The 13,884-nt window shown below is 50.3% G+C and overlaps 5 protein-coding genes across 5 annotated transcripts; 1 reads left to right on the top strand and 4 right to left on the bottom strand.

Moving 5' to 3' along the window:
* Positions 1 to 1,453: 1,453 nt before the first annotated feature.
* LRP88_12309 (uncharacterized protein) lies at positions 1,454 to 2,588 on the top strand (the record flags this gene model as incomplete). The annotated part of the gene is made up of 3 exons (XM_083248703.1): positions 1,454 to 2,179; positions 2,228 to 2,277; positions 2,375 to 2,588. The coding sequence occupies 3 exons, from the start codon at positions 1,454 to 1,456 to the stop codon at positions 2,586 to 2,588; spliced, it is 990 nt and encodes a 329-aa protein (XP_083096133.1).
* A 629-nt stretch (positions 2,589 to 3,217) lies between these two features.
* Positions 3,218 to 4,782, bottom strand: LRP88_12308 (CFEM domain-containing protein; the record flags this gene model as incomplete). The annotated part of the gene is made up of 5 exons (XM_083248702.1): positions 3,218 to 3,677; positions 3,726 to 3,883; positions 4,010 to 4,404; positions 4,487 to 4,622; positions 4,681 to 4,782. The coding sequence occupies 5 exons, from the start codon at positions 4,780 to 4,782 to the stop codon at positions 3,218 to 3,220; spliced, it is 1,251 nt and encodes a 416-aa protein (XP_083096132.1).
* Positions 4,783 to 6,351: 1,569 nt separating this feature from the next.
* Positions 6,352 to 8,071, bottom strand: LRP88_12307 (uncharacterized protein; the record flags this gene model as incomplete). The annotated part of the gene is made up of 5 exons (XM_083248701.1): positions 6,352 to 6,736; positions 6,885 to 6,963; positions 7,028 to 7,288; positions 7,526 to 7,666; positions 7,819 to 8,071. The coding sequence occupies 5 exons, from the start codon at positions 8,069 to 8,071 to the stop codon at positions 6,352 to 6,354; spliced, it is 1,119 nt and encodes a 372-aa protein (XP_083096131.1).
* Positions 8,072 to 9,245: 1,174 nt separating this feature from the next.
* LRP88_12306 (fungal specific transcription factor domain-containing protein) lies at positions 9,246 to 10,259 on the bottom strand (the record flags this gene model as incomplete). Its single annotated transcript, XM_083248700.1, has 3 exons — positions 9,246 to 9,264; positions 9,333 to 10,060; positions 10,110 to 10,259. 3 exons carry the CDS (start codon positions 10,257 to 10,259, stop codon positions 9,246 to 9,248), a joined length of 897 nt encoding a protein of 298 aa, XP_083096130.1.
* Positions 10,260 to 11,825: 1,566 nt separating this feature from the next.
* Positions 11,826 to 12,675, bottom strand: LRP88_12305 (alpha/beta hydrolase; the record flags this gene model as incomplete). The annotated part of the gene is made up of 2 exons (XM_083248699.1): positions 11,826 to 12,608; positions 12,667 to 12,675. 2 exons carry the CDS (start codon positions 12,673 to 12,675, stop codon positions 11,826 to 11,828), a joined length of 792 nt encoding a protein of 263 aa, XP_083096129.1.
* Positions 12,676 to 13,884: the final 1,209 nt, after the last annotated feature.

Here is a 13,884-nt window from a genome sequence, read left to right as displayed (position 1 = left end):
CAGTCTCTTGAATCCACTCGATAGAGATCAACTTATGCTTGTTGTTGGGCTGGAGCTAAAAACCGCAAATAACCTGAAATGCAACATGGTTGCTTATATTGTCAGCAATTGGTATCCGCATAGGGCGTAGTATCTTCTTAGAGAGCCATGGATCTGGATCCATATCCTAGCAGTCTTGTATGCCATGTCGAAAATCACCGTCTGCTATGGTATGTCTTGGGATATCGATATGCCTGGGGAAACTCAAAGGGTGTTTAGAGAGCGAGGATATAATATGACTAATGAAGTATGAAGTTCGTTTGTAGAATCAACTCATATCATTACACCCCTCTTATCCAACCCTCATTTTCAATACCAAGTCTTCACCACTTCCCGTGTTCAAAACTGTCCCTGGTTCGGCCTACTCCCTATAACATGAGAGTTATCGGGGTATTAGCCCTCGTGGCCGGTGCTTCGGCGTTTCTGGCTCATAGGATACCTGCCAAAGCTCCGTATCATGTCCCGGAAGGGTTCAAGCTTGTAACCGACGAGTATCTTGTCGTGCTTCATGATAACCACACTATTGATGATCATCTTGCCAACACGGGCTTGAACTTGACCGAGAAAGCAATCTCCTTCAAATCCTTCAACGCATCAACGCTCACCACTTATCAGTGCGGGAAGAGGATTCCACGTTCATTCATGGTATTATTCGACATGATCCTGGAGTGGCATACGTCCATCACAGCTACTACACCAAGGAAGAGATCCCTGAAATATCGGGCGACATGTTCAAGCGTGATTTCATCCCGGATGAGCCCATGATGGACAAAAGATGGAATAAACAAACTTGAAAACGCTGGGCACCCTGGAATATGGCCATGATCTCCAGTGGGTGGATGCAGCGTACCAGCGAACTTGCAGGCGACCCACATAAGGAAGAGAGGCGAGACTTTGGAACCGACCTTGATAAAGCCCATGAGGCCGTCTAGAAGTACCATCCAGGGCTTGGATTGAACATTTATGTCTTTGACACTGGAATATGGCTATCTCACAGCATCTTCAGCAAGTACAGTGGCTTGGAGAAGAAAGTGAGAAACTTTGGCGACTTGAAGTCCGAAGACCAGTCGCCTTTCTGCCGCAAGGGCTGGGCCATGGTGAGTTGCCGCCCCCTACCTCCTGAGTGGTACCATTCCTTATGAGATAGGGATTTACTTTGAAAAGGGTGACGACCGTGGGCATGGCACCCACATCTTTACAGAGGTGTGGTCCAAGACAGGCAGATTACCCCTGACAATACCCCCTGGGGACCGGGTGGGATCCCCATCAGACGAGGACGGACTCGTCGACAAGAACAAGATGATGGCAACTGGCTTGAGTATCCCCATTTTCAAGAGCTATACAAAGATTTAACAAAGGCCCAGCCGACCTCCCCAAGCAGCACGTTGAGCCTCTTCCCGACTCTGACATATGGATGATTGATAGCGATATAAGTGGTTATAAGCCTCCTGAGCCAGACTATTCCGCCTTCTTCGGACTTGATATCAACCGCTACGTGAACAGAGATGTCCTCGTCGGCAACATTGAGAACTTCTGTGAGGCTGTACAGGCTCAGGCACGACCAGACCCAGGCTCCAAGTTCATCTCGACCGTATACAATGGCGGTACGCCCAACGAGGTCATGCTTATCATCGACTACGAGACTCCAGATATTGACTACGAGATTGGTCAAGAGGACTGTGCCTTTTATCTCAAGGACATTGTGCTTGATCGATGCGATAGTAGTTCCAAGGACAACCCAGGAAACTGGAAGGCCAACGGAGTCGCCCACAAGGACAAGATTGGATATCGTATCGAGCCTTTCAAAGAAAGAAACTCTTGGGCCGGATGCAAAGTCGATGGCCGGAATGTGCATGTCTGGGGTGGCGGATGGTCCACGACAGACAGCGGGAAGAGGCTCATCGAGGAGGCCAAGAACTGCGGGATTGACGCAGGGTCTCCTAAGTTTAATTATGGTGGTGGTGATGACAACAGAGAGTGGACTACAGAGATGAATGGGGGGTCTGATATTGACGGCAAATGCATCTCGGAAGCTATCGAGAAGGCTGGAGGACCCAAGGGGGCGTGTGAAAAGACCGCACCTCCTCTTCCTCCGCCTAAACCCTTCGGGCCCAAGTATGACTGCCAGGGGAGCGGTCTGGTCAGTATTCTACATTTATGTTCACCCACCATGACTAACAGGATATAGTGCGGCGGCCCCCTTCTGCGGGTGAAGCACTGTGACTATGCCGTCAACAGGTTGCGCCGGAACCGAGCAGATTCCACCTAGTACGGGACTCAGTAAGTTTGAGCAATCTCAATGGTACTGAGGGAGAAGACTAATCGCTTTGAATAGGGAAGGGCGCCTCACCGGAAACTGCTGGGCCAAGGCGGACGGTATTGGCTGCGATGTCTTTATCGAGGGCAGCAGTTGTGAGTTGATTGGCAACGACATTGGGGAGTACTACCAGAAGATCCGGTCTTCGTGCAAGAAGTGCGGCAAGGTTGAGTACAAGGCGGGTTGCTTTGTTAAGATTGACTATGTGGCGGGGTGCAATAACCACGACTAGGGGGTTAGGGCACCTGCGGGATAGAATAATAGATGGGGTTCTCTCTGGCTCTTTTCTATAGTGAGAGGTTATGAATACTATCAAGTTAGTCATGAGACTTCGTCATCAGATTGGGGAATATGACGGAAGGTTGTCTTATCCCTTTGATACATCAAATCGTAGGCCCAGATAGCATCACTTTGACCATTACTAATGCTACCCTATTGTCTTTTAAATCCATCATGGCTATTTGTTAAGAAGCGGTAAGTAGATATCTAATATATGGTTTTGATGAAATCCTGCGTTGGAATGCTTCTGACATTCGTATATCCCCTCCAAGATGTGCCGCGGAGACGGTGCTGATGATCGCTTTGAATCCACTTGAGAATTAAACCTTGCTGCATGTCATGATCATCTGCATAAACCCACTCATGTACAAGATCCTCATATTCAGATCCTCATATGCACAACTGACCCCTGCTCCGCTAGACACGATGCAATCTGCTTGACCGCCGATCACAGAACCAACAATCTGGTTCACAAACTCTACTCCAAATAAAGACTTCACCGTGCGTAGTGATCAGCGGTAGTTTAATTCTATAGTATCTATTATTATCCATTACGCTATTTAGAGAACCACTCATACCACATCAAAGAGACACCTCGCTAGTGCTATGTGCACTCGTAGTAGTCGTTACATGAGACTTGTTATACTTATCCGCCGTCACAAGATTCGCCTCGTCTCCCCCGTCGCTATACTGCACCTTGAACGTCCTCTGCAGCTCGATCCCGCCGTGCTCCGGTGCGTGTATCGAGTCCCCCGTCCTAGAAGGGAGTTCTACGCGAGCACGGCTTCGGCTCATGATGTGTGACTTGCGACCGTATTGTTCGCCGTAGTTGTTGTATTTGCTCGAATCGTAGGAAGAACCTCCGAGGACGGGAAAGAGACGGACGAGAAGAATACGGAGAGCAGGCATGGATGCACAGATGATACCCACGTTGATCTCGACTGTTGACCAGATGGAGACATCTGTTTGGTCATATGTGGGATTCTGAGAAGAATCGAGATCGACGAGATATTGGAGACGGATAATGCTCACGATGGTAACACTGAAAAGTTAGCCAAGATCATGGCTTAGGGCAGAGAAGTGTACTCACAAAGTTCCAACGATAAACATGGCGGCGACACCAATCTTCTTCTTCCAGTGCAGCTTCAGATTCCGAAGATACCACATCGGAATAGCCAGCATCCAGATATCCAGGGAAATGCTGATGGCTGCATTTGCCCAGCCGATGGCGTTGACGTTGGCACTATACTGTTAGCTAGGCTATCGCAGCGAGATTGAGAGCACTCACCATGTTCCCTTGTGCTCGCCATCCCATTTAAGCCAGAAGAAATTAATAGGCGAGCATTGGAATACCGCCAAGAAGATAAAGGCAACACCATAAATGGCATTAAAGATGACAGTTCCCCAGAGAAGCTTCTGGGCAGGACCAGGAAAGATGCGCAGGTAGAAGAACAACAGCGACATCTTCAATAGCGACACCTGCGCAAAGTAAAACACCTCGAGCAGCCAAAAGAAGAAGCCAAACTTTGTAATCTGGTCAAACTCTAGTGTCCAGATGTCGCGTCCCTCTCCGTGTCCGGCCGTTCCGTGAATGTTCATCGCCGTCGAGGGAATACCGAAGATGAGGGTGAGAACGATAAAGAGGTCGTCGAGGCCAAAGTCAGAGTTCGTGATGAGAATCTTGGATCCGATACGCAGGAGAATCGAAATGCCGGAAAAGGTGCCGAGGATAATGGTCACGTTGATAAAGAGGCTCGTCTTGTCGCGGACTGGGGCTTGGCAGTACGTGTTGGTCATATTTTGAGTAGCTTTCCAGTTAGCAGAGTCCAACAATAAAGAAAATCGACGTACTCAGAGACTCCTTAACCGTACAACCTCCAGCGATGCATACTGAAGCCACCGGAATGACCTTCTCGTTAGTGCAGACACACTTGACGTCGGCAGAGTCGCAGTCAGACTTTGAGATCGCATCGCCAAGGCACGATCCCTACTTGGCAGATTAGCGCGACCGCGCGAGGCGCAGACCAAAGACGGGAAAGGCTTACAGCGCACTGGGGTAGCTCAGCCAGCAGCTCCTTTGTCGAGATGCTGGCAGCGGCGAGCCAGCACGGCATGAGAGCCGCGAATAGAGGCACTGTCCACTTCATGATGATCGACAACCAAAAGATCAAACCTGGGGGAAAGGCCCGTGGTTCCACGGAGCTACGAAGGATATATACTGATCGACCCCTGGACGGCGAGCTCCACAGAATGATGCTCGCCTAAATTGGGGCTGCTCCATGGTGAATCTGGTAAGCGAAGGCCGACCCGCTGCTCTGGAGCCGGGAGAGATCCGGGCATGGGAATCCACCAGTCAAGATGGGACGAGGACATGGGCGTTTTGGACGTGCAAGGATGGCATTGTTCAGGAACTAGAGGGAGCTAGCCCAGGGCTAAGATACCAAGCCGGCACCGTTTTACCCGATGTCAGAAGAGAGAAAGATGCGCTGCGAGATGCGAGACGAAAAAAGTCTCGTGTTGGATCGTCGTCGCAGCTGATGCTGCGCATGATCTCACGTTGGGAAGAACATGGAATGATAGATGACAGGTCCTGTGATCTACCACGCGAGACCTGCATGATGAACTGGGGTTGTATGTTTTCTTTTGCTTCCCCAGGTTCATCTGAACGTCTAGAACCTGATCCTTGGACGAAGCTGTTTCCCAAAAAAGAGACTCTCCGAAGCCACACTGCCTTGACTCAATCCACGCTGGAACCGGAAACTCACCCGCCTGGAACAAATTCAACCGTCGCTTCAAACGCGGGTCGCACTACGGAAGAATCCCCTCGACGCTTGACTCAAGATGATCCATCTTGGACCCCTGGTTGGAGTCGACCCTGTGGATCATCCCCACCTCCTTCGATAACACGAACTGGCTGCCCCTGAAGCCAACGTCTTCCAGAATTCGTCAGCCCTAGACATCACTCCACTGCAACAGGTTTAATTACCTCTAGAATTGCCAGATTGAGTCATGATTGACTCTAGCTGAGCCTCCCTGGAACACTCCGTCTGAAGCTTTCCGCGTCTCTCGGCACAAGAAGCACCGACCGGATTAAGCTACTGGCCAAAGTACAAACCTTGATCTCTTTTGTGGAAATTTGATCTCGTTCATCTGCATCGGCCGTGCTAAACGATAATGAAAGGATCACCCGAAGGATCAAGGTAGACCTAGCAACCGTATTTCCTCGCTGGCAGGCACGCGTTGGGTAATTCCGCCGAGAAGATAGACGCTAGGGGCTCCACGTGGTGGATGCGCAAAAGAGTGGGATAAACAGACGCGAAGGAGTAAAAAAGGCATATAAACCCTGGGAAAGTCTCCAAGTTGTCGGTACGAGAGGGTTTAGAATTGCTTTGTTTGTAAACTGTGGCTTGATTAACGAGAGCTTGAATCGCTGACTCGTGGCACGACGACATCATTACGAGCATGTCACTGAAGGTCACAGACTAGCCATTGGAGGTGACGCTATTCCTCAGCTGGCGACGCCATTCCAACTTTGGAGAACAGTGAGGCCTCTATCGCAAAAGGTTCGGCGAATTACACGTTCTTGTCATTGAGTCGCCGATGCAGGAAGGTCTCATGTGAAGAGGCATTAATCCGGGGCCACGTTCTGGAACGACATCCTGGTATCATTCTGTGTATGCATTCGGAAATATACCCCCGAGACCAAGCTACCAATCCTAGTACGACTTTTGCATAGCAGGCCTCTTCTCAGGAAACTCCTCCGTCAAGTGGCGAGGGATGCCCGTGGACAAAGACCCCGACGTGTCTCTGATGTACTCTTTTCTTCCAGCCTTGTGCACCCGCCCGTTCATGATGATGATATTGAGTTTGTCGTGGTCCTGAAGTATTGATATATCGTCCAGAGGATCTCCGTCAACAAGGATGCAGTCGGCGTAGTACCCTGGCTGAATCTTTCCGAGTTCGTGGCCTCTCATCATGAGAGCTGCAACGCCCGCAGTTGCAGCAATGATACTCTCGTGAGGGGTAAAGCCCAGCATCTTGACAAAGTGTTCAAGATCACGAGCATAGGTTCCGTGCGGTGTCCATGCAAAGCCATAGTCCCTATCTTGATTAGTTCTGAATAAGGTAGGTGGTATCGATCACGTACCCCCCTGGCAATACGACAATCCCTCGTCGGTGCATCTCACGCAACCCTGCAACCGCAATATCGAGCTCTCGCTTATATCCAGCCTTCTCTGCTGCTTCGAACGTATATCCAAATGCATCGGCTTCGTAGGTCGTGGCGTAGAGCCAGTTGATTGCCGGCACGACAATGTTCTTGTGCTTGTCTCGCTCAAGCATATCCATGCCTACTTTATTAGCTTATGCCATCACGATGTCCAGAATACATACCTTCATCGTCCACATAAGAGCCGTGGTAAATCACATCCACGTCGTGCTTGACACACATCTTGACCGAATCCCTGGCTCTGGCGTGTGCGCAGACTCGCTTCCCTCGCTTGTGAGCCTCATCCACACACGCAATAATCTCTTCGTCCGAAAAGTAGCAGTCTTGAGCGGATCGAATCTCGGTAATTTCTTCGCCCGAGATGCTGAGCTTGACGTTGTCAACACCAATCGTCTCGATGTTGTACTTGATGGCATCGCGCATTTCTAAACAGTCAGCAATGTTTGTCAAGAGGCTGGCAACTTACCTTGTGGACCATCTGCAAACCGTGTAATTCCAGCCACTAATTCGCCTTCTGGCTTGGCAATCTCTCGTGCGTTGGCCAGGTATCGAGGTCCTGGGATGTCTCCAGCATTGATGGCATCTCGGACAACCACATCGAGTCGATCCTTGGCTGCAGCCGCTCCAAAACACCTAGATAATTAGCGGCGAAGAAAAGAAACGATAGAGAACATACATGGTGTATCCGGAGTCTAGAAAGCATTGTGCGCTCTTGATGGTCAGGAGAACGTGCTCCTCAACGTCAAGGTCGCCTAGACGGTTGAGGTCGCCACCGTTCCAGGTGAAGTGCGTGTGGCCATCTCCTAGGCCTGACATGAGTGTTCTCCCTCTACCCTCAAAGACTCGAACAACAGGGTCTCGTTCAAGTTCGGCCTTGTTGGGGATCTGGCCAACCGCGGCAATCTTTTCGCCTGCTCTCGTTAATTCTACCCACGAAAATCTGTTACAAACTCACCCTCGATCAGCACATCGCCAGTGTACGGTTCTCGACCCGTTGAGTCCAGAATCTTGACATTCGTAAACAGAATCTTTGACCTTTGATGAGTACCGTCGATATGATACTCCTTCGGCTGAAGCCTCTTGTCCAATTTCAAGTTGTTGATGAACTCGACGTTTCTGGGAACCTTTGGAGCATGAATCGGCTCCTCACCCCACGAATCATGAGCGCCCTGAGGCCACGAAGGCTTTGTAATGTCGTCCTTGGTCATTCTGAATGCTTAAACTCAGAGTTGTCGATGCTAGAGTGGAGCCAAGTTCCCCGTGGGGAAGCGTAGTTATGTAGGCCTGGACGGTTGGCCAACCCGTCTGCCGACGCCTCCGCTCCGTGGCTTGCATCACCTGGCACACCATGGCAAAGTTCCGAGACATTCATGTCCGCTCATCGCCGCCATCTCCGTCTTGGAGAGCGGGGGATCGACGCTCCGTCATCTCCGCGGCTAGTGATGAGGGGAACCCGGGACTTGGCAAAACCGACTCAGTCCAGATTTGGGGAGTCACACTGAGGTGCCAAGTTTGTTGTCGTTATTGCAATCATGAGCATCGCAATTGGTATAACCAGCCTAGCAAGTATCGAATCTGAGGTAGGTTGAGGTCCCGTGGTGGTGTGTAGCGAATGCGTTGAGGCTGTAGGGAAAACTGGGACAAGTCATGAAGGACAAGGGCCGTGAGATAGGTAGATACAACACTGGCGAGCCTGTGGAGTATACCGCCCACGGACTTGGAGAGGCGGCCAAGAAGGTTCGTTCCCTTTGCTTTCTACTGCATATGCGCTTTCATTCTATAGGGGGCAGCGTCTCGCGCAACCATGATATTGTGATCAAGTAGGAAATGGCGAGAGCAAGGTAAACCAGCCCGAAAAGCTCAAGTATCCAGAGGCTCACAGCTATATACTACACAAGGCAAGAATGATGCTCTCTATTTCCACCAAACGTCTAACATCTATTTTGCTGTCCCCATGTCCCATCTCGTGCAGAAATTGAGCACTATCAAGCCCACCCGCTCAAGTTTACATCCATTCCGCCTTCATCCCCAAGTAGCACAGCCAGATCCAAATTCAAACCAGGATCTAAATTTCCCAGCAAGGTCCAGTTTGTCTCTAAGGAAGCTAAGTTATCCCCAGACAGTTGACCCAAGTCGCCGGTTAGTAACGCCGTCAGATCCAATTTCTGGCACGACGGCATGGAGCAGCTAAAGCAATCCCAGCATAAATGGAGCTGGTTGATATAATCTGGTGTCTGTGAGGAGCCGGTCGTTGTCAGTAAAGCTTCGTGCCGAGCTTGCCATGATTTGAGGGTGATGTATGCTTGTGCCATCGAGAGTCTGTCGCTCATGTCGAAAAGCTCTGGGTGAAACTTGTATACCGCCTCAACGACACGCCAGGCTCTATCTGAAAGGCATCCAACTGGTTTCTGGTGAAGCTTCGAGGTCATGACAGCAAAATTACCTCTTTGGAACTGGACCTTTGCATACCAGATAAAGCCTGCCGAGTCCATTTGCTCATCGAAGCTAGCAAAGAGTTCATTCTTGATGATAAGAATCTTGAAGAGGTTGTCCTCGACGGTGAAAACTTCGGTCCCCCATTCGGGTTGTTCCATCATCGGGACTATCATCTCCCGGCCTTTGCTGATCAGGACGTGCCGTAGGCTGAGAGCTGCGGTATGGACCTTGCCAGCGGATAAAGACACATATCGGCGTTCAATATCCATCAGAGCCTGGTCCAGTGCTTTAAGATCCTCCCTATATCTTTTAAGGATTGAAGAGGCTACAGGATTTGCTGCAACATCTTCAGTGTTCCAGATAGTAGCGATCTCGAGTCCTGCTGTGCCACGGAGACTCTCTAGAGAGAGAATAGACTTGGCAATTTGGTAGCTGATCAGACAAAATGCCATCTCGGTAGGGCCTTCACGAGGCTGTACGGGGTCGACGGATCCAGGGAATAGGTCGGCATCATTGAAATTCCGAGGCATTTTACAATCCCAGCTGATGGGCATCTGAGAGCAACTCAAGGCCGAGTTCAAGGTGTGGGTGACATCTTGCAGCATAATGTGCCACCATATGCGCCTTCGCATCTCCGTCTCAAACGGAGACAGGCCTAGGAGCTCACCATCCCGATGGTACCCCATTTTTATGGCCATCCGGAGAGCCGTGCCGGTTAGAATCCAGGCCGTGTCCTTGCCATGGCGATTTCGGAGGGAGAGCTAAATACGATGAGTCTTAGTCGCCAGTTAGGGGTTAGTGATGTCTTACCAAGTAAAGCACCAAAGCCTGCAATGCCACCATATCAAAGTTCTTCATGACGTCAAGTTTCCTCAAGGCTATCTCAGTGCCTTGTGTGTAGTCTCTGATCGCATCCTGGCGCGAGCATTCTAGCTTTTGTTGCGACTCCGATTCCGACATTGACATAGAAGCTAGAGTAAAGATGGCGAAGCGTAGCGCTTGGTAATTGAGAGGGACAGCTTCTATACTGGATTCTCCCTTTGTTACGTAGGGCTGCACGGATGGGGTATGGATCACTTTGGTCAAAGGGTTTACTCGGTCCAAGAATAACTGCCAAAGCGTGAAGGCCTGGACTGTGCTGGGTTGGACAGAGGAAAGGGAAGCCGTCACCAGTTCGGCTGCATGGAGATTATCTGCAACCATATCTTGAGGCGGTGTCTCCTCGCCCAGGCTCACATCAGCTTCAAGCATGGCTCTAATGGCCCGAAGCTGCACCGTGTATTAGGAACGATTCTGTTGGACAGCGGTTAGGGAAGGCCTACCTCTTCATGGATAGCTGCTCCTAGATGGCTGTCCATGTACCGTACGCCATCTTTACTTTGGACCATCTTCCCTGCTGGTTTCGATAGCGATTGGGACAGGGACAGGATGGGCGAAGGAGCTTCAAGGGGCGTATCCACTCGGAGGCAATCCTCGGCGGGAGACGCAGAGTAGTCAGCCGCTAGGGCTGGGCCAGAGCCGTCATGATTGATAAATCGGTCCAGTTGCTGCTCGAAATGCGCCAGCTTGTCGAAGAGCCGGTCAGCCATCCGCCGGCGCTTGCGAGTTGGGGCCTGTTTGCCTGGCATGCATTCAACCCTTGCCTAGAGTTCAACGATCAGACTCTGTACATCATCCCGATAATGGACAACGCCCAAAGAAGCGACGGGACTGAAAAGTGATGGCGATGGTAACATAGCAGTGTGTGGGAATGCGACGTGTTCGCGAGGGCGAGGTTTTGTTTGCTCCGCACCTTGACACAGTTGAAGCAGGGCAACCTGCGATCACACTTGATCTTCCGCTCCTGGCATAAAATGCATGACAGGGGGCGTGTGTATCTCAAAGAGTCGGTGTTAGACATTGCTGGGCAATGATTGTAGTGACGCGCCTCGATTCAAAGTGGGCCAAGAGAATGCGACTTGAGTGAGGAATAAAGAGGGACGAGAAAGCAAGCCCCGGATATCCTCGGGTTTAAAACAAAAGTACTTTTGGTATTAATAATATCATAAATAATAATAACAAAGGTGAATAGTTGTCGGAGTCTCTTATAGGGGGCTATCAGTAAATAAAGGGGGTTGTATAGGTGAAAAGTCTAGGGCAGAAAAGTCGGGGGGTTGCGCACAATTTGTAAATCTGCATACCTGGATACGTCAGAGGTACGCGTAAACTTAAATTAGATTGTGACTGAGCGAGCTAATACCGTGAATACCGAGGAATGCGGTATCGCGGGCTCTTAACAACCCCGGGGGCCCGACGCTTTGTCATATTCTAATAGGACAGGCCCAGCCATCAAGGGTACAGAGACGGTAGACTTATTTTAGATACTAGGCTGGGTCTGTTAAGAGCCGCATCATATCCGCCATCTTTCTATCTATGTTCTCTGCTCGTGTAACAGATCTTGATGTGAGGATGGCCCAGTTCATCAGTTCCGGACGAGCAACTTCTTCGATCGACATCTACAGCTTATCAAAAGCGCCGTTTCATCCTTTAGGGATTTCTAAGATCTTCAGCTACTTTTGAATATGCCATTTCTCTCTGCTTGAATGCATCCGATCCTGGCCCAACGTCCTTGTCAAACCCATGCGCCGCATTCTCGAGCTGGACAACCTCAACATTGGCGCCACCCGCCTTCAACTTCTGACCCATCTCCTCAGCCTCGGGCGATAGGTTATCGGCACTACAGGTAATGATGATGGTTGTGTCAGGGAAGAGGGCAGGGTCGGCAAACGTAGGCGATACCCTGGGGTTTGTACGTTCCTCTGCTCTGGGCATATAGCATGTGGCAAACAAGCGCAGAGAGAAAACCGGGAATGGGTTGATCGGATTCGGGACTTTCTTTAGCTCTGGATCGCGGTCGAGGTCTACGAGAGGGTAGAATGCGTAGGCGGCCCTGATGTTGATATGCTTGAAGTGCCCCCTGAGCTCGGATGCAGCAACCAAGGCCAAGTTACCGCCAGCACTAAAGCCAGACACGGCTATGCGACTCAGATCAAAACGATCGGGCTGGTCCTCGGCCCATTTAAGGACATCCTCCACATCTTCCACAGCAGCTGGGTATGGATGTTCTGGTGCTTTACGATAATCAGCGTCTAGCACTACCACCCCAGCTTCGTGCGCCATTCTGTCACAAAACTCGTGGTCCATTCCCAAGCTCGGTAGGATGAACCCACTGCCGTGCCAGTTGATAAGCAGGCCAGGTGTGCTTTCGCTATGGTTGGGCGGACGGTGAATCCATGCCTCGATGAAACGAGTTGGGTCACGGGAGGGAATCTGAATGAGAGTTCTGTTGCTATTTGGTGCTTTGAACAAGGACCGCATGAATGGATACGCTGACCATCGTGAAAGAGTAATAACAATCTTGAGATACAAGTACTGCAGAAGGCTAAAGTCGGCCACGGCTGGTTTGACATATAGAATGAGCGACGTATAAGACCACGAACCGAGAGTGAAAGCTATGACGTTGTCTAAATATGAGGCTATTTATATGATTTCTCTCTCGGGGTCTCGGGCGCCTTGTAGTGTCCGTAATTACGCTGGGGACTAAACTTTGAGCATGGTTGGCAGGGCATGACTGTATCGGGCGGCTTGGAAGCTAAAGCAGTGATATTCATATTATTATTATTTTCTCGGAGAAAGAGATTCCTGCATTCCGGGAGGCAAGAGGACACTCGGCGGTATGCCTGCTGGTGCGTCGAGCCGATTCGTGGCCCGCTCCGCCATCTCCGCGTCTAGAGATGAGGGGAAACCCAACAACTTCGCCTTGGTCGGGTTCCAGACTCTTCGTAAACAACCTCTGCAATTTTCTTCTTCAATTGTGATCATGGGATGGATGAACCGAAAGTCTCACCCGGGCGCGCGGGACAATATCATTGCCGTGCAAATCGACTGGAGCAACACAAAGGACGCACCGTCCGTCGACTTTGTTGAAGACACAAACGACCCCAAATCATTCAAACAAGTGCCGATAGAAACCCCGGACGATGACCTACCCTTTATCGACAAGTCCATCGTCATTGCTGCCGGCAAAATCGACCTTCTATGGGTCGTCATCGATGACATTGTCTACGACTGCACAGATTTTGTGGAAGAGCACCCTGGAGGATCTCGAGTACTTGAGTCCTTTCGGAGCGGCAATTGTAGCTGGCAGTTTTGGAGATTTCACGGGGAAAAGGATTTGCAGGAGTTTGGAAGGCCTCTTCGGGTAGGGCAGACAAAGGGGATAGAGAACAAGTTCAAGGAGCCGCCCAGATTTGTTGGCTTGAGAAAGCTGTGGGGTGATGATTGAATAGATTGCTTGGGGCCTATCCAATAGAAGTGTTGATGAAAGAAATATCTCGACGTCTAGATTTATCTGTGCGATGAAGCTTGAAGAGCGTATGCTGCCAAAGTTGGTTTAAGTCTTTCAGAGTGGGAGGACCATGGATATTTCCAAGACCTTAAGGGAATGATCCAGCATGGTGAATCTATGAATTTGATAAACGAAAATGTAGTATTCATAACGAGTCTATTGTCCAGAGCCCATCTCATTTCCAGTTTCAGTTTCAGT

Source organism: Fusarium phalaenopsidis, assembly GCF_050370095.1.
Source record: "Fusarium phalaenopsidis strain FUZ10S chromosome Unknown contig_32316, whole genome shotgun sequence".
Lineage (NCBI taxonomy): Eukaryota > Fungi > Ascomycota > Sordariomycetes > Hypocreales > Nectriaceae > Fusarium > Fusarium phalaenopsidis.
Note: the sequence above shows the minus strand (reverse complement) of the source record. Positions and strands in the feature narration are given on the sequence as shown.